General features: G+C 38.8%; 1 protein-coding gene across 1 annotated transcript in view; it reads left to right on the top strand.

Annotated features, from left to right (window-relative positions):
• Window positions 1-20: 20 nt before the first annotated feature.
• The window catches only part of LALBA (lactalbumin alpha), a 34095-nt gene continuing 9114 nt past the window's right edge, over window positions 21-25001 (top strand). The window contains exon 1 of the mRNA XM_070494596.1: window positions 21-298. Within this exon, the coding sequence (XP_070350697.1) occupies window positions 148-298 (151 nt within the window). The 5' untranslated portion in view covers window positions 21-147. The remainder of the gene's footprint in view (window positions 299-25001) is intronic.

Here is a 25001-nt window from a genome sequence, read left to right as displayed (position 1 = left end):
CAGAATATCCTTCTCTGAATCTAGCTTTTGGCTGTGTCCAGCCTGGTCCCATAGTTCCAGCAGGAATCATGTACCAGTAAAGTATTCCAAAATCTTGAGGGTCAACCTGTTCTCTGTCTTTACCTCAGATCCAAAGTAGTAATTGCAATGAATGGGAGTGTCCTAGTAATGTTACTGAATTGGACTGAAGATGAAGAAATGAGAGTGGTTGTGGAAAGAAGAGCTTCCAGGACTACCACCAGCCCTGTTGTGTGTCAGATCAGGGGTCCTAAGAGCCAGCTGGTGTTTCTTCTAAAGTGTAAGTTGAAATTAAGCCCAACCTCTTAAAAAAATGATCATGTGCACTTAGAGAGGACAGAGCCCTCATTGTCCCAAGTCTAGTGCCCTGGAGGTATAGAGACCACACTTTCTAAGTCCCAAACCAGAACTTATGGTCTGACAAAGTTTTATTTTCTTATTTGTATATTTATTTACATGTAAAGTGTTGTAAATTTTTAAAAATGAAATTATGTTTCGTTGCACATTTAACACATCCTCATTTTTGACAAGAACTAAACCATATAAAATTGAGACTGTCCCAGAATATCCAAAATATGTAAATCCATAGGCCCCAGCAGAGCACATTCCTTAAATTTGGACCATTCATTTGGAGAAACCCAGAAGGCTGGTTATAATCCAGTTATTTATTTCCTGTCTTCGGGTTCTTCTGGTGGACTACCAGGCAGGGATGTGATTTGAGGTTTGTCTGTATGAAAATTTCCCAATACGGTTCTTTCTCCCCAGATTCAAGGCTGAGTTTCTTCCATAGAGTTCTCATCTACATGGATGGTGACCAACTAATTTTGAGTAGTAAATGTTGTTTGGGTCTTTCTTGTATGTGTCCAATGGCTCAAAGCATTTAATGTACCCTTCTGGCATCAGAAAGTTGTTCTCAATTCTGCCCTGCATCTTTTCTCTCTTTGTTTGCAGGCCACGTGTAGTTCTTTGACAGAAGGTGACCCTTGGTTAATTTCCTGAAGTTCACATATAGCCTCCCCCTGGGTGTCTCTCCTCTTTTAAGAAGACATTAGTTTCTCAGATCTAAGAATCCTTGGAAACTTTTCTTTTTGAAGTGTAAGTGGAGACACATCTAAACTAGGTACTCTGGTTTCCCACCACAGCTTCTTCTCAGAAACTTTACCTGTCTTGATGGGTCAAGAGGTTTAAAGTTGCACCTGTCTCCAGGGGAGAACACCAGCCTCTCCCTGGAGGATTCAAGTCTGGCGTCACTGTTTGAGGTCTGGAAGTTACAGGCTTTAGGGCTGTGATTCACAAGGTGATGATACGACTCCCAGGAGGCAATTTTGGAATGTGTAGAGGCATTTTTGGTTGTCACAGTGATTAGAGGGAGCTACTAGTACTTGGGGAGTGGGGTCTATCTATCTTTCAATGTACAGAACAATACTATATTCTGAAGAATTTTTCTGTGTCCTGCTTGACTTTAAAAAAATCTCTTGGTGGAAATTCATGTAGGTATAAAGCCTATTAAGGATTAATTAAGCCTAACACAAAGAATTTTTTTTCATGGAATTAATATACACTGAATTTTCTAGGAATATAACTATCGTGTAAACCAAGAGGAAATTGTACTTTGTTTTGTTTGGAACTTTAACAAGGTTATTTATCATTTCAGGAAATCCTATCATCGTTGGCAATGTTGCTTATGATTCTTGAGTTGCCAATGTGACACATCTGTATTCATCTGTGTTTGCAGCTACTACACTCACAATGGTTCTGTGTCTTGGAGTCTTACATCCAACTACTATATTATATTATGTCTTCTGGTGTGGTTGTATCCAAGCATTTCTACTAAAATACGTATTATTTTATAATGAATTATTTCCATTTTATTTCTTTCTTATTTGGCATTTAGTGCATTATGTTAATTTTAATGAGATTATGTGTGACGCTAGGGTATATTACCTGTGAATTTAATTTCAGAGTAATAAAGAGGAAATTATTCAATTTTTGAATTTAAAATAGGGCCTTGGGTCTCATAGGGTGAGACTTACTACTCTGGGAATTACTCTGTTGGTTACAACCAGCTGGAGTGTAATGGTGGAGAGCATAGACTCTGGAGTCAGCCTTCTGGGTCAAAATCTAAGCTCTGATACTTGTTGATGTGTGACCTTGAGGAGATCACTCTATCTCTTTATGCTTCACTTTTACTATTTGTAAAATGGAGATGATAATTGTACCTACTTTATCGGGTTATTGTGAAGATTAAATGAGTTAATACAAAGCACTGAGAACAGTGCCTACACATAGTAAGCACATAGAAAATATAAGCTATTATTATTCCCTCTTCTGTACCTTCCCACCCTTGTTCCAGAGAGAAGTTTTGTAGTGGTCAGACCATCCTAGAGGATTAGCTCATAGATTGTTTTAATTTTCTCAGGAATACCTGAGGCCCATCACTCCTGTACACCAGCTGTCTTAGTTTGGGCTGCTATAATGAGATACTGTACACTGGGTGTCTTAAACAATAGAAATTTATTTCTCACAGTTCTAGAGATTGAGAAGTCCAAGATCAAGGTGCCAGGCAAATTGCTTCCTGGTGAGGGCTCTCTTCCTGGTTTTCAAATGGCCACCTTCTCTCTGGGTCACATGGTGGATGGAGAGAGGAAGGGAGCGGGGAGGAAGAGAGAGAGAGAGACAGACAGACAGACAGACAGAGACAGAGAGAAAGCTCTGGAGTGTCTCTTCTTATAAGGGCACTAATCCCATCATAAGAGCTCCACCCTTATGACCTAATTACTTCCCAAAGGCCCCATCTCCAAATACCATCACCTTGAGGATTAGACTTTCAGCATATGAATTTTGGGAAAACAAACATTCAGCCCAGAACACCAGCTAATTAACCTTCTAGAGATATGATGAGGTTATTCTCATATTTAAGAGGTGTGATCACAGTGTGAATTTCCATTCCATCTCAAAGCCTAGGGCTTTAAGTTAGGAGGCAGGACTAGAATAAAAACACTTTTGGGGGGATCTAGTGCCTATCCCCCAGAGAAGTTGGATAGTTATCTAGCTGGTACCTGTTTGAAGTGCCTCCTTCTTCATGGTAGAATTTTTGGCACTGAGCATAGCTTGAGGAGTCTAACTTCTTACAATCTTTGTGTCTAGTTTCTATACCTTGCCCTGACTCTGATTCATAGCTCTTTCTTCTCTAAGTCCTCTTTGGACATATAACTAGGGTCACTAATTTTGTGATTTGTCTCATGTGCAGGCATTATGATTTGGAGCAAACTCCAGGTGTGTACCTTTTGGGGGTTAATGTATCAGTCAGGAACTCTACTTTCTGGAACAATGGTTATTCTGTCTTGTTAGGAAACTTGATGACTTTGTTGGAAATGCTGCTGGTGGGAGGATGGTATGAGGAGTTTTACCAGGAGGTCCTAGAAGACCATGGAGTGCAGACATGGGCATATCCTGATCATAGGATGTTCTGTCTCTTGTTACTCATCCTTTTCAGCTCCTTTACTTCCTGGGGGAATGATTTGTTCTTGTTAATTATAGACATTCTGACCAGAGTGAGGTGATACCTCATTGATTTGTTCTTGATAAAAACCTCAACGCTTATCCAAAACAAAGGCTCCCTGGGGTTAGGCCAAGAATAAAGGATTCACACAGAATCCCAAGAGATAGAGAGCAGGTGACACGGGGGAGAGAAAAAGGAAGTTAGATTGGGAAAGTTTGTTGGTGTTGTCCAAGGCCAGGTCAAAGATTTGCCTTTATGTCCTCCTCTCTCAGGCACTGTCAAAATGCCAGGTCTCTTCCTCTTCCCTGTTGTCTACTTCCTTTCGGGGTTAAAGGAGATGTCTTCACCTCTTTTCACACTCTCCCAACGCAAACAGGGAAGATAAAGCTCTCTGCTCTAACCCCCAACAACCGTGGGATGTGTGCTGTCCTTGGTGCTGAAACCCACGGTGTGGCTTGCTGGGGATCCATTCCTTATCTCAAATTCGTCCTTGCTCAGTCATCTTTCTCTGGCTCTCTGTTCCCTCCCAACGTTCTCTGTTCCTTTGTTCTCTAAAAATCTGGTTTCTTCTACTTTCGTTATCCAAGCGTAAAAGTAATGCCTGTGTTCATGTGCTTTCTCTTTTCTCCTCTTCCTCTCTTTTGTTTTTGACCAAGAATGACAATGCTAATCATGAAAAGAACATGGACTTTGAGATAAAAAAGATCAGAGTTTTTGAGTCTTGGATTCACTCCTTATCATCTTAATGGCCTTAAATTTACCTTTCTGAGTCTAGTTTTCTTCAACTATAAGATGGTGTCAATAATGTCTGCCTCACAGTTTGTTGTGAAGCACAAATGACATGATATATATATATATACTTAGAAAAAGTTGATTATTATTATTGGAGCATAAGGTCTTGGTTTCAGATAGATGGATGGACATTGTGAAAGAAGAATTATAACTAGATCAATACTTTCTAAGAAAATGCACAAGAGTAATAGTGGTAGTGCTAAAAGGAAGCCTCTGTAGGTCTTCTTGAAATACTGGCAAGCCTGTACATGTTAAAGGGTATTAAATGATGTTGACTTGGAGATGTGATGGGATGGATAGTAGGCATAGCTTATTTATAATTGGTCCAGCTATCTATCTACTCGTGCTTTCATTGATTAAATTAACTCAACAAATCTTTGTTGCTCACTTTTTATGCAAGAGCTGGGCATAGTTGATGGGAAATTGTTACAGGTAGAGCAAAAAGCATATGAAAAGGCCTGAGAGTTTGGTGAATTCAAGGAAATGAAAGATAATCATTATGACTGAAGCATAGATATGAGACTGTGAGTGGTAAGAAATATGTCTGCATATATCTAGAGGCATACAGGGGCCAAGTCATATTAAGGAGGTTCATCTTTACTCTAAAGGCACCTATGAGACTATGCATTTGGGGTTAGATTTTTTCCAGGCAAGTGGACAGAAAGATAATGAGGCAAGGTAATGGAAGATGTTGGAAAAGTGGTTTATATTTTGGACTGTGGAATTTTATCTGGATAAGGAGAGAAGTGAAGACAGAAGGAAGCTAATACATAGAAATACAGTAGAAGTGACTATCAATGGACTGAATGTCTCAATGGAATTGAAACAGTAGTATTGGGAGCAATTGAGCAAATAAACTGAAAGAATAAGAGGTTGGTGAGAATAGCAGATGTCTGAGGTTATAGTTTCAGAGGTGATGCACTTCTGGGTGATGGCAAGATACAGGATGGGGCCATAGGGATGAGTGACTGAAGCAGAGCAGAGGAGATGCTTATCGGGTTGCGGAGCCTAGGTTTTGGATAGGACGCTCATGGATGTTTGAATAACTCAGAATAGGAATAGATCTTTGGATGGAGAGAAATTCTACAAAACAAGTGCCAGCATTCTCAAGGAAGGAGGGAGAGTAACTGAAGGGAGACATAGGCATGTGGCCAAAATATATAAACCTCAAAGGAATAGGAGACTTTAAAATAAAGTGGAGTTGGTGATGGTCTCAAAGTGCCAGGAGTGAGATTGGTTACTTCTAGACCCAGATATACCTGGGTTTGGGAGAATAATAGCCTCTACTTGAGGCTATTATTGTCGTTTCTTTTTAATGAAAAAGAGACCCTGTTTCCAGTCCCTTATTTCTAAAGTGACTTTGGCTCTAGATGGAGCTTCTATCTCCTGCTGTAGATGGAGCACTTTTAGTCTCTGTTGACCTGGAGGAGCTGAACTCATAGCTGCCTGTAACTGCTTAAGCCCGGAATCCAGCAGGCCCTCAGCTTCAGTCCTACTCACAGCTTTTATTAACAATTTTCTTACATTTGTGGCTCGTGGAGATATTTGTCTTGCTTTTGAACCATTACATGCCTTTTAAATTTTCTCTTTTTGCATGTTTTCAATTACTGTTAAGTGCTTGCTGTAAATGGGGTATCACAAAGCATGGACTTACAATGCAATATTGAGCAGAAGTCCTATTAATAACAAAAATTTTATACAATCCATTAAAAACACACCTGTTTCCTTTTCATTAGGAAAATAAATGTGTGGTCCAAGTGGAGGAATCTGGGAAAGGCTTCCCAAATTCTTCTCTTCTCCTTTTCTTCTACTACTTTTCTTTATCATCTTTCCCATTTGTTACTTTTTTCCCCTTTCCATTATCCTGCTGCTGCTTCTATTTCCATTTCCCTCTTCTCTCTTCCCCTTCCTCATCCTTCCCTTCCCATTCCTCCTTTTTACTTTCCTTCTCTGGCTCTTTCCTCCAGGGTTTCTCGTCTACTTAGGACCAGTTTTCTTATGGTCTGTCATCCTCCCAATGTTGTCTCAGTCCTTTTATGCCAGGTAATAGGAAAGAGCAGCTGTGCCTCATGTTTATATGCAATCAGGGTTCCACTCAAGGAAAGGCTGGCCCTCAGTGGTGTTGTGACCAAAGGGCGAGGTTGTCTCTTGACTTTCCTTCAGGAGAGGTAGGGTGAGGGGAGAGCTAATGTTTATTAAAGTGTGTCATAGGCCAATAAAAGCACAGAGATAGAGGAATTTATTATATGTCTTTCATTTGATTTTCACAAAAATCCTGTAAAGTATGCATACAAATATGTATGGATGTATATATGTATGTATTATTATTATTGTTATTATTATTCCTGTCATATTACAGATGAGGAATTTGAGAGTCAAAGAGGTTAAGTAATTATCCTAAGCTAGCATGTGGCAGAACTGGGATCAAAACATAGATAGGTCTGCTTCTTTCCTCTATACCACAGTACTATGTACATTTGACCTATGATTAAAATGAAGACACTTTAAATTAGAATTTCTGGCTTTAGGAGTAGGCGGAGGACTGCTTATGGGGTTCAGGTGGTGAGGTGAGGGGAAGGTCTTGGAGCTTTCTCAAAACCCTTGAAATAATACCATAAAGGCAGCCACATGCTTTGTGCAGGTCTTGGGACCCACACCTCTAATGCCTCCTGGACATTCCCTACATATCCCTACCTGTTCTCAGTGCCCCTCATATAGAGAGTAAACAAACTCCTCTGGGCATGGTGAGAGTCCTGCATCCTGAGGAGCGCACTGGGCTCTTTGTTCAGGGAAACTGATGTGCTCCCTGTTCACTCTATCCTGGTCCTCTCGCCAGGACATTGTCACACACAACACAGGATTTCACTTTTGATTTTAATGCAAATAAAAAATATCACAGAGACATTTTTAAAACTCTGATACAGCCTAGATCTTCCCCATTTCCCCAGCAACATTCCAGACAGGGAAATTTTATATTCTTTTTTTCTTATTCTATATTCCAATTCCACCCAGATAGGGCAGTTGTTATTCCAGATTTTCTACTTTCTTCCAGATCCTCTCACTGACCCTTTTCATACAACTATCTTATTCTCACCACTCAGGGTTACATCTCTTTACATCCATGAGTAACTATATTTTCTTTTTTCTTGCTCTATTTTTCTACTATCATCCCTCTCATCCCTGGAAACCATGCCCTCTCCCTACACTGAGAATCAGTTGTGGTATTTGTTAAATGCTGATCCCTGGGCCCCATTTTTAGAGATTCTGATTTTTTAGGTCTGGTGAGGAGCCTAGAAATCTGCATTTGTAAACAACAACTCCAGATTATTCTGGTATAGATGGTTTACATATCACATGTTGAGAAACTTGTTGATATATTAAACAAAAAAATTAGAAATGTTTTTGTGTCATTTTAAAAAGACTTCGAAGATTCTTTGATAGAGGTAAAATTTCAGAATCCTCTCATTGGGTTCAATTTATTTTTTTCTTTCTTTATTTAATTGGCTCCTTCCTTTCCCCTACTACCTATTGGTCCAATATCAATGATAGGAGGACTAATGGGAAGACCCAGAGCAGTGGCCTAATTGGGCTTCTGGGCTACAGGCATGAGTGCATAGAGTTCTTTCCTCCCCTCTAACTGACCCTTCCTTTCCCTAGGAGGAGTGCTATCTATATGCAGTGAGAGTGGCTCATATCCCACCACTACCTACGTCACTACTTTACAGACTTTAGGTTGTGGAGTTTTCTTTCTCTGTTTCTGAGATTTAATTTGAAGCATGTTATGAGATATTATCTTAATTCTTAATGGTTCTTATTACCATCTCCTTAACTCTCTTTCCCTATCTGTCAACCTCAGTCCTTGTCACCTTGGATTAATAATCTGCAAATGTTCCCCACTTGATGTTATGCTCTGTTCCCTCTCACATTCTTTTCAGTATTGATTAATTCATTAATTTTTTTCAACTAATATTTATGGAGTGTCTATGGTATTTAGGCCCTGTGTCAAGCATGTATTTTGATACCTGCCCAATTGCAACTGGAAAAATGAAGTTACTTCATTCTGTGAGAGATAAAGTTTCAATCCCACAGTCTCTGTCTTTTCATCACAGTGCTCTCTGGTCCTTTAGACTTTGAGGAAGGGGCTAAGCTGGAATCCAGGAAGAAGTCAATAGCTGTCCCATTTCCCTCAGTGGGGTATGTCTTGGGATGAGCTGTCCCCAGAGCCTATGAAGGGCACCATTTACCTGTTGGTTCTTAAGGCTGTACATGATGGGGTTGACCATAGGGGTGAACACAGTGTAGAAGACAGAGAAGGTCTTTCGGAGCAAGGGGGACATGTGGTCTGTTGGGGCTACATAGACTACAATGAGGGTGCCATGAAACACCCCGACCACACTGAGGTGGGAGGAACAGGTAGAGAAGGCCTTCTCTCTACCATGGCCTGAGGGTATTCGTGGCACAGTCCTCAGGATGAAGGCATAGGATGCCACAATTAATAGGAAGGGGGCCACAATCAGGAAGCCTGAGATGCTCACTCCAGCTCCCCACATGGCTGCCACATCCCCACAGAACAGCCCTGTAACTGGAGCAAAGTCACAAAAGTAGTGGTCAATCTCTCTGCTACCAGGGCAAAGGGGCAGAGGGGCCGCCAGGGTCAGAGTGAAGGTGGAGAATGAGAAACCACTGAACCAGGCTCCAGCAGCCAGGCAGCCACACAAACAGGTGCTCATCAGGGCAGGGTAGTGAAGGGGGTGGCAGATGGCCAAGTAACAGTCGTAGGACATGGCGGAGAGCAGGAGGCACTCAGTTGCAGCCAGCGAGGCAAACATGTAGAACTGGACCAGACAGCTGACCAGCAAGATGGCTTCCCTCCCTTCTAGGAAGCTCCGCAACAACTGAGGCACGATGTTGGAGGTATAGCCAATCTCCAGGAGGGAGAAGTGGCAGAGGAAGAAGTACATGGGTATGTGGAGAGTCCGACTAGAGGCTACAGCCAGCGCAATGAGGACATTGCCCCTGACTGTTACCACATAGATGGGCAGAAAGAAGATGAAGGGGAGGAAGCCCAAGTGTTGCAGCTCCCCGAAGCCCACTAAGATCAGCCAGGTGGTCTGGTTTTCGCTGTCACCACTGGACTGCTTCCTCCTCTAGATCTGGGCCCAAGAGAAAAGAGGAATGTAACTAGTATTAACCAAGATCCTGTTATGACCGCACATTATGCTCCGTTTATTCATTTATTCATCACAGCAAGCACTGGAGATAGGCCTTACCGTCTCCTGTTTATAGAAGAGAAACTAATACCCAGTGAGTTTGTCATTTATTCAAGGTCATTATGGTGGAGTCATGATTTGAACTCAGATTTGCTTGACTCCAAAGCTCCTGCATATAGTCTACTATCCTACAGTGCTTTTCCAAATTCTTTCGTAACAACAGAAATGTCAGAATCAGAGAGCAGCATAGAGCTCTTCCAATTAGCAGTGAGCTATTTACCTGACAATCCTGGCTGGGCATCAATAGGAGAACCATACCTGGTAAGGTTGGTTCCATTCTGGAAGGTTGGGGGAGTGCCCATGACCTGGTCGGGGGTGGTCCTACTCTGAGGTCATGCATATCTCTCAGGCAGCTGCTCATCTCAGACTATTTTCCTTTTCCAAGAAAGTGAGACTTGGAAATGCAGATAAGCAATCCTATATCATTTACTCTATGAGAGATGCAATATAGAAAGATCTGAATTAACTCAGATCCCACTCCCCTGGGAAGCCATTCTTTCTCCTTGGACAAGCAGCTGGGTGACTGTTGGTAAAGCCATTTTCAAACTTTGCCCAGGCTCTAATCATTTGTCAGAAGCTGGGGATACTTTCTTTTTCTTGTTTCTCCTGCCCTTATTCTCTGTACAAGTCAAATGCTTGACTTATCTCACCTAACTGTGGGTTCTTTAGAAACTTCTACATTGGTACAGGATTCCTTCTCTTAGTTCTTGCAGTGCTGCCCTGACAGCAAGCACACAGGAAGACGTTGATAAGTACTTTTGGAATGAATGAATAAATAAATAAGTGAATTAGTTACAATAATTTTCCAATAATAAGTTGCCATAGAAAAATTGCAACATCTGACGATTAATGGGCTAGGGTAAGAGGCATTTAAATGATCACTAAATAGAGAAGGAATCTCTGGGTCTTCCCATAACTGAGGTAATACTGGAATATCGTCACTCAGAGTTTGAGAAAGAACTATGATTAAGGTTGGAGATGGAAGTCAAAGAGGGGTTTGTGTGCGTGTGTGTGTGTGTGTGTGTGTGTGTTTGTGTGTGTGTGTGTCTATGGTAGGAGGAAGAAACCAGAAAGCCCAACCTGAGATAGAGTTTTCTCATTTTTGGAGTTAAGAAAGGTGACATTTCACATTAGCAGATGGCAGCAAGAACACAGGGTTTTTGTGTTCCTTCCCTGGTCCTACTTTTCTCTCTGGTTTTGGGCTTACATCATGCAGACACACATTTGGTCACATGTGGAGTATAGACATAGAGCAAATAGAATACTTTCATATATATTTGAACATATTTTGTCTTCTACACACTAGTGACTTCTTAAAGAGCCAGGGAGAAACTTGAATTGAGAGTAGCATAGGACCTGGTGTTAGCAGAGAGATGGAGCAAAGGAAGAAACTGGTATACTAACCAAACCAACCAGCGAATCGACCCAAAACTTCTCAAGTCTGGACTCTGAGTAAATGCTTATGATAAAAAAGTTATGATTGCTCTTGCTAATCAGTGAATTTGACCTGGACTCTGGTAAAATTCTTAGATAGATGTTTTATAGAACGCTTGAAAGTCTCATAAAAAGACATCATCAGGAGCTATATAATGCTGATGATAATGTGAAAACTTGCATAGTGTCCTATATTGGTAGTATTAATAATTTAGTAGATCAGGAGAAAGGAGTATAAAAAGGACATATTAATTTCAGTAAAGCTTCATAAAAAAGGTAATGACCGTGAACTTAAAGATAATACTCTTAGTTTGGCTACTATACACCAAAATTATTCATCAATGACTCTCTGAAAGTCTGGAGAAAGATGTCTAATGAAAAGGAGAAGGTTTTGTAGATCTTGTCTTCTTCACCTCTTTTAGCAGTGACTTCAGTAGACACAGCAAATATGCATGGCTCATCAAACTTCAGATGGTATGAAACAAAGAGGGAAAACCAATATTATAGGTGACAGAATTATAGTTCCAAATAATCCTGTCTTTTGGAATGCTAGCCTAAGAACAAGATGAAATTTAACAGGGGGCACATATAAAATCTGCATGCAGGCTTTAACAATCAGTTGAAAAGAAGGGTAAGACCTGACTCAGTAGCCATTTGTGTGAAAATGATTTGAGATTTTTGTTGACTATCGTGAATTAGGACTTGGGAACTGTGAAGTATAAAGAACATATGAAGAATGTGGAAATGTTTAACATGTAAAAGACAAAACTAATGGAAGGATATGATGGCTGTTTTCAAATATTGGGCTTCTTATGAAGAAGAGGGATTATAGTTAGCCCACAGAAGCTCAGAGGGCAGAGCAATGACCAAGGGAGTGGTGGTGGTGGAAAACCCACACCCACCTATCTGTGCTGGTTTTATAGAGGTGAGTCTTATAGGGCTAACTACTGTTATTTACAGCATGATTTTTTGGGTATTAAAATAAGGTGAGGCTCACTGAACAGGGTCAGAGGAGGGGAAATGAAGTTTCTTCCTAGAACCTCCAGGAATTTGTTGGCAAATATGGGCCCCATTCATTGGAACCTCCTGGAACAAACACAAGACATTTAAAAAATATGGCAAGCTCTCTTCTGAACTTGTTTATGTTGGATAGGAGGACGTCCTCTCTATAGGCAGAGAGTAGTATCAGCCCAGAGGAACTCTAGAAACTAAGATTCAGTGGAGAGGGGGCCTGACCTGCTTCGGGCTTGGAGTCAACTCCTCTCCTGGTTGTCTTACCCCTGGACTAAATTCTTCTGCCAGCTGACAGCTCTGTGGATTTTCTGCTTCTCTCCTGTGGAGGCTCCATGTTACTGGCTTCTCCCTACCCCAGGGTACCCACAGAAGACTGTTGTCCCTATTCTATATGTGCTGCTATGGACACTACTGCCTTTTCTAGAGCAGGACAGCCTCCTTCCCTTGTGGGTGTTGAAGAAGAACCTCCCTGGGGAGGAAATGTAGCTTGGAGCCAACTGCAGCAGCTGTATCTATGTTTTCGTTCCAGGGAAATGCTCTGGTCCACCAGGGACCATATCCAAGTGTTTCACTTAAATCTAATGACCTCTTCCTTAAGAGATAGGGAAAGACTGGAAAGACATAAGAATAGCCACAATTAAAACCAACATTTATGTAATACTTTATAATTTATTAAGCAAATATTAACTTAGTTAATACATATCTGATGCTCAGAGAGAACCCCAAGATGAAATGTGAGTATGCTGTGATTTGTTCTTGCAGAGCTGGGATGGATTATTTAGAGTGTGACTTCTAAGGGCTAGATTAGCAGTTTCTACCCTGGCATGGGTCAGGACTTGGGGTCCTGCTTTAATCTCTTAGCAGGGAGGAGGCAGGAGGAAACTGCCATGGAATTCTGTAGATAATTTGTTCTGTTTAGTTTGATAGTTTAACACCACAGATTAACATAAAACTAGGTCAGGTCCCTTCAAGAGATAATGGAGGCGGATAGTAAAATGCAGCTGAATGATAAATGTGAAGAAGGAACCCTGCTGCAGAAATGTAGCACTGAGTTCCTTCCACGTGAAAGCAGAGAGCAGATCGAGGTCAGGAGGATGACAGCACAGGTCATGGCAAGGGTTGGGTTTTCCTAGTAACAGACCAGGATGGCCCTTCCTGGAAGAAATTGGACAAGTGTCTTACCTTGACAGGTGGAAGGCAGAGTGGAAGACGTGGATGAGGAAAAGGTGACCTGCAAGGCAGTAATTAGCATACTTTCTTAGAGGGAGTAGCTGAGAATAAAATACGGCTGCCTAGGTCTTGGGTTGTGTAAAGAGCCTGACAGAGATGCCAGGTGAGAAAGAGAAGAAGAAGAGCATTTTCTAGGTAGAAGGGAAAGCCAGAGTTTATCGACTTGGAATTTATGATAGTAGTAATAAAAATATCCAGCTTGTGCTTAAAAGTTTGTGTTAATTTCAGCTCTTTTTCTGAGGTGTTATCTGTGAGTTTAAAGTGGAAATGAAGTATCTATAGGCTGTTTTCTAGGTATTACGTTATGCTTTTGTATAAAAATGTGTCATGACATTAATTAATTCAAGAAATATTTATTGAATATTTATGACCTGTCAGGCACTTTTCTAGACTCTAGGTATATAGCAATGAACAAAACAAAATTGAGTTAACAGAGTTATCTAGCTACTAATTTCAGTTACCCATGCCTTGATGATGGGTCTATAGTACCCTGATGAGACACCCCCTTCATCCAGAGCTGGCTTTCCTGAATGCAGAAATCCTGCCTGGGGAAAAATTCACCTTAATAGGACTGGCTTCTTATATCCCTCATCCCAACTCACTGATATAAGCATCAAGAATGAATGGAAAGGATATAAAGAGGAGGATGTGAAAACCAGAAAGGAAAATAACAAAACTAAAAAGACCATTTATCAAATAGTCCCTATGTGCTAGGCACTCTGATAAGAGTTTTACAAGATTATCTCATTGAAGCCTCACAAGAATCATAGGAGGTAGTTTTTATCATTATCTACAATTATGTATATCGGGCAACTATAGGACAGAGAGGTCAAGTACATTGTCTAGGATCATACTGTTAGTGAACGGTGGAGCCAGAATTCAAATCTGACATTCCACAGTTTTGCCTTTGGATAATAGAGGAGAAGAGTAAATAGAGGATATTAAGAAAAAGAAGAAAACTGTGATGAGTTGGCCTGGAAATATGATCAAGTTGGTTCATAAAACTATCTTTAGATAGTTGCTACCTCCTCATTATAAGTATTATGGAACAGACCCACAGATGTACACATCTACACAAGATGTACCCTAATTTGGCTCCTATTGATTGTCAAGATTTCATCCTGGAAAAAATATAAAATAGATGTTATCAAACAATGGCCTCAGCCATTAACAAACAAAGTCTCAGGAAAGCACTCTTACAATACTCACTAGGAGGAGTAAAACTTCCTGGTGAGCCCTGCAGGATAAACTTGTTGCAATATGTGCTTGCAGATAACTACATGAACTAATATTCTCAATACGGCTGTTAGTTTAATCCAGTAAAATGTTGGAGGATACTTAATAAAAACAAAGTTTGGCTTTTGGAATAACTGACCATCCATGTCATCCTTCATGAAAGTAATGTCAGGCCAATTGTCTTTCAAGACTAATTTTGGATCATGGCAATAAAAACAGGTGAATAGCACATATGCATTAAAATAACTCTTATTTAGAAATATATTTCCTTCTAGTTTCTATATGCATTTTCTACATATGACTGAGTAGTATTCCATTGTATGTATATACCACATATTCTTTATCTATTCATCTGTTGATGAGTACTTGGGTTGCTTCCCTGTCTTGGCTATTGTGAATGATGCTGCAATGAACATAGAAGTGCATACATTTCTTTGTATTGTTGATTTCATGTTCTTTGGCTAAATACCCAGTAGTGAGATAGCTGGATTACATGGTATTTCTATTTTTAATTTTTTGAGAAATTTCCATACTGTTTTCCATAGTGACGGAACAAGTTTGCATTCCCACCAGCAGTGTATGTGGGTTCCCTTTTATCCACATCCTCTCCAACATTTTTTATTTTTCTCTTGTTAATTATAGCCATTCTGACAGGTGTAGGGTGATATTTCATTGTAGTTTTGATTTGTATTTCCCTAATAATTAGTGATGTTGAACATGTTTTCATGTACCTGTTGGCCATCTGTATTTCTTCTTTGGAAAAATCTCTGTTCATATCCTCTGCCCATTTTTTGATCAGGTTATTTTTGTTGTTCTTGTTGAGTTGTATGATTTCTTTATATATTTTGGAAATTGACTTCTTGTTGGATATGTGATTTGCAAATATTTTCTCCCAGTTGGAGAGTTGCCTTTTCATTTTGGTCATAGTTTCCTTTGCTTTGCAGAACCTTTTTAGTCTGGTGTAGTCCCATTTGTTTATTTTTTCTTTTGTTTCCCTTGCCTGAGTAGACATGGTAGTTGAAACGATGCTGCTAAGACAGATGTCAAAGAGTGTAGTGCCAATATTTTCTTCTAGGAGTTTTATGGTTTCAGGTCTTACATTCAAGTCTTTAATCCATTTGAGTTAATTTTTGTGTATGGTGTAAGATAACTGTCTACTTTCATTCTTTTGCACGTGGCTGTCCAGTTTTCCCAACACCGTTTGTTGAAGACTTTCCTTTCTCCATTGTGTGTTCTTGGGTCCTTTGTTGAAGATTAGCTGTCCATAGATGCGTGGTTTTATTTCTGGGATTTCAATTCTATCCCATTGATCTGTGTGTCTGTTTTTCTGCCAGTACAAGGCTGTTTTGATTACTATGGTTTTGCAGTATATTTTGAAGTTAGGAATTGTGATGCCTCCAGCTTTGTTCTTTTTTCTCAGGATTGCTATGGCTATTTGGGGTCTTTTGTTGTTCCATATACATTTTAGGAGTTTTTGTTCTATTTCTGTGAAGAATGTCATTGGGATTCTGATAGGGATTGCATCAAATCTGTATATCGCTTTAGGTAATATGGACGTTTTAAGTATGTTTATTCTTCCAATCCATGAGCATGGACTCTCTTTCTGTTTCTTTATCTCTTTGATTTCTTCAATGATGTCTTATAGTTTTCATTGTATAGGTCTTTCACCTCCTTGGGTAAATTTATTCCTAGATAGTTTATTCTTTTTGTTGTGATTGTAAATGGGTTTGTATTCTTGACTTCTCTTTCTGCGAGTTTGTTATTAGTGCATAGAAATGCAATTGATTTTTGTACTCTTGGTGGAATGTCCATTTTATCATTATATACTGCCCCTCTTTGTCTCTCGTTGCCTGTTTTATCTTGAAATCTGCTTCGTCTGATATAAATATGGCAACACCTGCTTTCTTTTGCTTGCCATTTACTTGGAGTATCATTTTCCAGCCCTTTACTCTGAGCCTGTGTTTGTCTTTAGAGATGTGTTTCCTGGAGGTAACATATTGTTGGGTCTTGTTTTTTAATCCATCCAACCACTCTGTGTCTTTTGTTTGGAGAACTCAATCCATTTACATCTAGAGTGATTATTGATATATGAGGGCTTAATACTGCCTTTTATTTCTTGGTTTCTGGTTGTTCTATATTTCCCTTGTTTCTCTTCCCTTGTTTTTCTGACTGACATTTCAGTTTGCTGGTTTTCTCTTATGGGTTCCTCAATTTTCTCTGTATTTATCATTTGTGTCCCTGCTCTGATTTTTTTTAGTGTTTAGCGTGAAGTTTGTATAAAAGATCTCATAGATGAGATAGTCAATTTTCTGATAGCATTTTATTGGCCTAAGCAGGTTCCATCCCTTTCCTCTTCCCATTCTGAGTTATTGTTGTCACAAATTATTCTTTTTTGTGTTATGAGTTTGTGACTAAATTGAAGTGTTTGTAGTTATTTTTGATGCTTTCTTTCATCTTTTATGTTATAGTTAAGTGTTTGCTAACCTGTTCTGATAGACAGCTACAATTTTCTGATTTTGTCTGTCTATTTATCTCCTTGCTCAAAACCTTGTAAACCTTTGTCTTTTTGTTTCAGGTAGGAGGTCTCCTTTCATCATTTCTTCTAAGGCAGGTCTAGTGATGATGAACTCCATCAGCTTTTGTTTATCTGGGAAAACTTTTATTTCTCTGTCATACCTGAAGGATAATTTCACTAGATAGAGTATTCTTGGCTGAAAGTTTTTGTCTGTCAGTATTTTGAATATATCATTCCATTCTCTCTTGGCCTGTAAGGTTTCTGCTGAGAAATCCACTGAAAGCCTGATAGGAGCTCCTTTGCAGGTTATTTTCTTCTGCCTTGCTGCCATTAATATTTTCTATTTGTCACTGGCTTTTGACAGTTTTACTATTATATACCTGGGAGAAGATCTTTTTACACTGATGTAATTATGAGTCTATTGGCTTCATGTAATTGTAAGTCCAGTTCTTTCCTCAGGTTTGGGAAGTTCTCAGCTCTTATTTCTTTAAACAAGTCCTCTGCTCCTTTCTCCCTCTCTTCTCCTTCTGGAATACCTATAATCCTTGTTACTTTTCCCAACTGAGTCAGATATTTCTTGAAGAATTTCTTCATTAAAAAAAATCTTAATTTTCTCTCCTCCTTCACCTGAAGCATTTCCCTATTTCTGTCCTCTAATTCACTAATTCTGTCCTCTAGAAGATCTGCTCTATTTTTTATGGTTTCTACATTATTTTTTTATCTCATTAATTGAATTCTTCATATCCAGAATTTCTGTATAGTTTTTTTTAAAGGCTTCAATCTCTTTAGTGAAGTATTTTTTCTGTTCATTAATTTTATTCCTGAGCTCATTGAACTGTCTTTCTGTGTTTTCTTGTAACTTGTTGAGTTTCTTTATGACAACTATTTTGAATTCTCTGCTATTTAGATTGTAATCTTCTGTGGCTTAACGTTTGGTTTCTGGAGACTTGTCATTTTCCTTCTGCTCGGCAGTGTTACTGTAGTTCTTCATGATGTTTGATGAATTGATCCTCTGCTGGCACATTTGTGGTAGTATCAGGCCAGATTCCACTGGCCTTGCTGGGCAGGGGCAAGAGCAGTGTTTTCTGATCCCACCCTGTGTGGTAGTTGTGCTGGTTGAGCCGCTTTGCATTTGTGCAGGCTGGCAGCAGCTGCAGGGTGGGTTGCACTCAGCAGGTGAGTCTGGCTGAGCTTCTGTGCTAGGCTGGAGGGGCAGTTTCACATGGGCTGGTGCTGCACTCACAGGGAGCCCTGTGTGCTGCTGTGCTCAGCAGGTGGGGCACTTTGTGTGGGCTGAGCTGCTGCCACTTGGTGGGTCATGCTTGTGAGGTGGGCATTGTCCATTTCTTATCTCAGAGGAAGAATGGTGAATGTTTCTAGGAATAAGCCATTTGTGGTTTTGTGAAAGTGAGCACCTGAGATTTGAAAGCTTACATTGTTTAGATGTATTTTGGAAAGTGGGTACAAATTGCTATATCTAATCTTTTGAGGCCAGAAGACCCCAAACATAGGTAAACAGAAAACAAATGTTAATATTTTTGGCCTGAAGGTGGTGAAGGCTATTTTATGTAAAAAAACATTATGACATAAGGTTGTTCAAGCCTGAGGCCAACCTCATTGAAATCTGGCAGGAAAATTCTTGACATTCACTCACCAGAGCCCTTCTCAGCATGGCATGGCATGGCATGATTGGGAGGAAATCTGTAACTCCTGGCTTCTTCCTTGGGAGGGAAAAGATTGGAAAGTATATCCAATGTTCTGACTTTTTGGGGTGTTACCAAAGGACTGTTTTCTGTCTTGCCTGAATCTAAGTAAGCACTGACAGGAATGGGATGTCAGGTTGGGGGCGATTGAGAACAAAGGCAGTCAATGTGGCTTGGCCCATGGCCAGAATTTGTAGTACAACAGACAGACACTAGGTGGAACTCTAGTACTGCAACTTTCTCTATGACCAGAGAGGCTGAAGAATTGCAGACAAACAGGAGATCTTGAGGAGAAACTGGCAAACTTCTTTAATTAGGAGATTACATGTGCAAATCCAGAGAGTGTGCATTCCCAGAAGAGGTTTGAGAGGTCTCCAGATTCTCTAGCTGGAATGATTGGAGAAAGTCCTCCTTGTATGAAACCAGACCACAAAGACTGGGAGAGAGAGCTAAATTTTCAAAGACTGAAGTCCCAAAAGAAAATAATACAGCATGAAAAGAAACAGGAAAACACGGCCATTCAAAGAAACAAACAATCTCCAGAAGCCAACCCTAAAGAAATGGTGATATGTGAATTACTAGAGAAAGAATTCAAAATAACCATCATAAGGATGCTCAATGAATTAAAAGAGAAATGAAGTCAAGAAATCAACAAAATGAGAATGCTTGAACAAAATGAGAATATAAACAAAGAGAGAAATTATGAAGAAGAACCAAACAGAAATTCTGGAACTGAATAACACAATAACTGAATTGAAAAATATACTAGAGAGACTCAACAGAAAACTTGACTACGCAGAAGAAAGAATCAGTGAACTTAAAGGTAGAGATTTTGAAATCACTGAGGCAGAGGAGCCAAAAGAAAAAAAGAGCAAAAATGAAGATAGCCTAGGAGACATGGGACATCACCATGAGGAACAACATATACATTATGGGAGTCACAGAAGGAGGAGAAAGAGAGAAAGGGGCAGAGAGCTTATTTGAAGAAATGATGGCTGAAAACTTCCCAAATCTGAGGAGAGTAATGGACATAAAATTTCAAGAAGCTCAAAGAACTCTAATTAAGATCAACCTAAAGAGACCTACATTAAGACACATCATAATCAAACTGTCGAAAGTCACAGACAAGAGAATCTTGAAATCAGCAAGAGAAAAGTGACTTGTCATGTGCAAGAGAGCTCCTACTAGGTGATCAGCCAATTTCTCAGCAGAAACGTTGCAGGATAGAGGGAGTGGGATGATATTTTCAAAGTGTGAAAGAAAAAACCCTGCCAACCAAGAATACTATATTCAGCAAAACTGTCCTTCAAAAACGAAGGAGAAATTAAGACTTCCCCAGATAAACAAAAAGTGAAGGAGTTCATTGCCACCAGATCTGCCTTACAAGAAATGGTGAAGAGAGGGCCGGCCCCGTGGCCGAGTGGTTGGGTTTGTGTGCTCCACTTCAGTGGCCCAGGGTTTCGCTGATTCGGATCCTGGGCTCAGACGTGGCACCACTCATCAGGCCATGTTGGGGTGGCATCCCACAAGCCCCTGCTAGAAGGACCCACAGGTAGAGTGTACAGCTGTGTGCTGGGGGCGGGGGGGGGGGGTGATTTGGGGAGAAAAGGCAAAAAAAAAAAAAAGAGAGAGAAAAGGAAGATTGGCAACAGTTGTCAGCTCAGGTGCTAATCTTAAAAAAAAAAAGAAATACTGAAGAAAGTCCTCCAAGTTGAAGCAAAAGGATGATAAACAGATATACAAAGCCATATGAAAATATAAAACTCTCTGATAAAGGTAAATATATAGACAAATATAGAATCCTGTACTACTGTAATGTAGGTCCATAAATCACTTTTAAATTTGATATAGAACTTAAAACTCAAAAGCATAAAAAGTAATTATGAATCTATGTTGGTGGATATACAATATAAAAAGAGGTATTTTCTCTGACCACAAGTGGAGTAAATTAGACCAATAGCAATTAAATATCTAGAAAAACTCCAAATATTTAGAATTTAGGCAACATATATTTTTAATTGAGATATAATTGACATACAGCATTATATTAGTTTTGGGTATACAACGCAATGATTCAGTATTTGTATGTGTTGTAAAGTGCCACAACAATATGTCTAGTTAACATCCATTACCACACAAAGTTACAAAGTTTTTTCTTGTGATAAGAACTTTTATGATCTGCTTTCTTATCAACTTTCAAATATGCAATACAGTATTTTTAACTATAGTCACTGGCCACATGCTGTTAAATACCCCAAGGGTAAAGGAAGAAATTACAGGGGAAATGAGAAAATATTTTGAGTTAAATGATATTAATAATATTAATATCAAAATTTGTGTGATGCAGCTAAATAAGTGCTTAGAAGGAGCTTTATATCTTTAAGTGCTTATATTGAAAGATAATCCAGATCTAATCCAGATAGTTTTACTGGTGAATTCTATAAAATTTTAAGTAAGAAATAATACTGAGCCTTCAGAAACTCTCTCAGAAACTAGAGGAGGAGGGAACATTTCCTAATGTGTCTTGTGGGACCAGAATAATCCTAATATCAAAACCTAACAGAGACATTATAGAAACAGAAAGTCACAGGTCAGTATACGTCATGACCATAGACAAAAATCTTTAACAAAATTTTAGCAAATTAATTCCAGCAATATATTAATATGCTCATATATCATGATCAAGTGTGGTTTATTTCAGAAATGCAAGTTTAAAAATCAATCAACATTATTTACCCCATTAAAAACAGAGGAAAAAAATTATAAATGCAGAAAAAACATTTGAAAAATTCAACACTCAATCATAAGAAAAACTCTGAGTACACTACTATCTTTATTTGCAGATGACGAGATCATGTATATAGAAAATACTAAGGAAACTACAAAGAAATACCAGAAATACTAATAAGTGAGTTTGACAACGTAACAGAATGCAAAGTTAGCTTTTTGTCTATTAATTAGCAATAAGCAATTGGAAAATAAAATTAAGAATGCCATTTAAAATAGCATAAAAACATATGGATAAATATAACAAAATGTGGACAAGATTTATACACTGAAAGTTATACAACATTGAAATTGAAGTACACCTAAATAAAGAGAGAAATATACCATGTTCATGGATTGGAACATTCAATATTATTAATGTGTCAATTCTTCCCAAACTGATATACAGATGTAATGAAATCTCAAATAGAAAACTCCATTAATATTTTTTTTGGGTAGAAATTAGAAGAGAATTATAAAATTTCCATGGATTTCAAAGGATCTAGAATAGCTGGAAAAATTTTGCAAAAGGAAACGAAGTTAGAAAAACTACTGTACCTGGTCTCAAGGCTTATTATCAAGCTATTGTAAACAAAATAGTGTTAAAGTGGCATAAGGATATATTGTATATGGAGCAAGTAAGAGTGTAGAAATAGATGAATACATAAATTTTCAACTGATTTTTGACAAAGATGCCAAAGTAATTTAATGGGGGGAAGGGAGTTAGTCTTTTCAGCAAATGTCCTGGAACAACTGGATACATGTATAGAACTTATAGAAAAACTGTCCATATAGACATTTATAGAACACATTATAGAAAAACTGTCCATATAGACATTTATAGAACACATTATAGAAAAACTGTCCATATAGGAAAAAAAAGGAAACCAAATCAAACCCTGACCCCATCTCAAACCACACACAAAAATTAGCTCATAATGTATTATAGATTTAAATTAAAAGTAAAAAATGATAACATTTCTAGAGGAAAACAGAGGAGAAAAGTCTTGGTGACTTGGAGTATGCAGGCAAAGATTCCTTAGCTGGGAGATAAAAGGCACTAAATATAAAAGAGAGAAATGATAAATTGGACCTTATCAAAATAATATCTTCTGCTCTTCAAGTCACGTTGGTAAGAAAATGAAAAGGCAAGCCATAGATTCAGAGAAAATATTTACAATAAATATATCTGAAAAAGAACTTGATCTAGTACGCACAAAGAACTCTTCCAACTTAATAATAAGAAGACAATGTAATAAAAAATGGACAAAAGATTTGAATAGGAACTTCACAAAAGAAGATTTAGAATTGGTCAGTTGTTACATATAGAGATATTTATTAGCAAATATTAGTTAAAACTATGATGAGATATCACTATATACCCACTAGTGTGGCTAAAATTAGAGACTGATAATACCAGGTGTTGGTGATCATGTGGAGCCATGGAAACTCTCATACATCATTGATGGGGATGCAAAAATAATTCAGCCTTTTTGGACAAAAGTTTGACTTAAAAGAAATAAGATTAATTGTACATTTTCCAAATGACACATCAATTCCATTCCTAGGTATTTATCCAAGAGAAATGAAAACATATATTCACAGTGAGACTTGTACTCAAATGTACAAAACAGCCTTGTTCATATAGACCCACAGTGGAAAAAACTCAACTCAAAGGTCCACTGGCAAGGGATAGATAAATGTATTGTGGTATATTCATGCAACCAAAAACTACTCAGTAATAAGAAGGAATGATCTGTGGTTACACGTAGCATCATTGATGAATATAAAAAATATCCCACTGAGTAAAGGAAGCCAGGCATAAAACATAATGTTGTATGATTCCATTTATGCGAATTTCTAGAACATGCCAAGCTCATTAATTGTTATAGAAATAAGTTCAAAATCTACCTGATGTCAGGGAGGAGGCACTGACTGCCAAGGGAGATGACGGAACTTTTTGGAGTGATAGAAGAGTCCTAAATCTTGATTGTGGTGTTACATGGGTGCATATATTTATCAAAACTTGTCAAACTGTATACTTAAAATAAGTGCATTTAATTGTATATAAATTTTCCTGCAACAAAAGTATTTAAAAATCTGTGGTAAAGTCACCCTAAGTAGAAGAAATGCTGAACTGTCAGAGCTCCCATTGTTGTCAACTCAGAAGTGGTAAGAGTTCCTTTAAGAATAGAAACTCATTGGGGCCGGCTCCGTGGCCAGTGGTTAAGTTTGTGCGCGCCGCTGCAGCGGCCCAGGGTTCAGATCCTGGGAGCGGACATGGCACTGCTCGTCAGGCCACATTGAGGCGGCGTCCCACCTGCCACAACTAGAAGGACCTGCAACTAAGATATACAACTGTGTACGGCGTGGGAGGGAGGAGGAGTTTGGGGAGACAAAGCAGAAAAAAAAAAAAACAATAGAAATTCCAAGCAGACTATTTTACTTCTTCCTTTCTGCATTCCACACATTTTAATATTATATTTTTATTTTCAATCAGTTCAAAATATTTCTTAAATTCCCTTAAGTTTATCTCTTTGACAAGTTGGTTACTTAGAAGTGTGTTCTTTAATTTCAAAATATTTGGGGGATTTTCCATGTATCTATTATTATTTTTTAGTTTTATTCTTTTTTGATAATTCTATTTTTTGCTTGTATGTTATTTTCTTATTCTATTTTGTTCCTGTATGAGTTTGAAATTTATATATTATATTTCCATTCTTTTACTAGTTGATTTGAAAATTTTACTAATACACTCTTTTTTTTTTCCCTTTTTCTCCCCAAAGCCCCCCAGTACATAGTTGTATATTCTTTTGTTGTGAGTCCTTCTAGTTGTGGCATGTGGGACGCTGCCTCAGCATGGTTTGATGAGCAGTGCCATGTCCGCGCCCAGGACTGGAACCAACGAAACACTGGGCCGCCTGCAGCAGAGCGGGTGAACTTAACTACTCGGTCACGGGGCCAGCCCCATACTAATACATTCTTAATAAAGTTAGTTAATATCTTAACCATTCTTCTGTAGAATACAAGGCCTTAGGAAATACTCTAAATATTGCCTGACTTTCATGCTCCTGTTTTCAGTAGTTTTAGTTTTCATTATCTAACCAATAACAAACTAGATGTTATTATTATCTTTTGTTACGGATCAAGTTGCCTAGGAAACAGATTCTGAGATGGAAATTCACATGCAAGAAGCTTATTGGAGAGTGCTTTTGGAATCAACACCTGTGTGTATGTGTGAGGAGATGGGTACCTGAAGGAAGTAGGATTGGTTAGAGGGACAAGTTGAACTATGGTGTAGTCACAGCAAAGTGCTCAGCCAACCCTATAAGAAGTTGTGGAACTGAGATGGCCATGCAGAATTATCCCCTTCTGAGGCAAAAGGGCTCTCTTCCTCTGAGAGTGATTCTCAGAGAGGGATTCAGTTGAATGATGTCTGCAGATAACCCTCCTAGCAGCTGTGGGAATGAATGCTTTCATCCTGTAAGGAGTGGAGAGAGTCTGTTCTGTGCATCGTATCA

The sequence above is a fragment of the Equus asinus genome, chromosome 22 (assembly GCF_041296235.1).
Source record: "Equus asinus isolate D_3611 breed Donkey chromosome 22, EquAss-T2T_v2, whole genome shotgun sequence".
Classification (NCBI taxonomy): domain Eukaryota; kingdom Metazoa; phylum Chordata; class Mammalia; order Perissodactyla; family Equidae; genus Equus; species Equus asinus.
The sequence above is the reverse complement of the archived record's forward strand: the minus strand, read 5'-3'. Positions and strand labels throughout refer to the sequence as shown.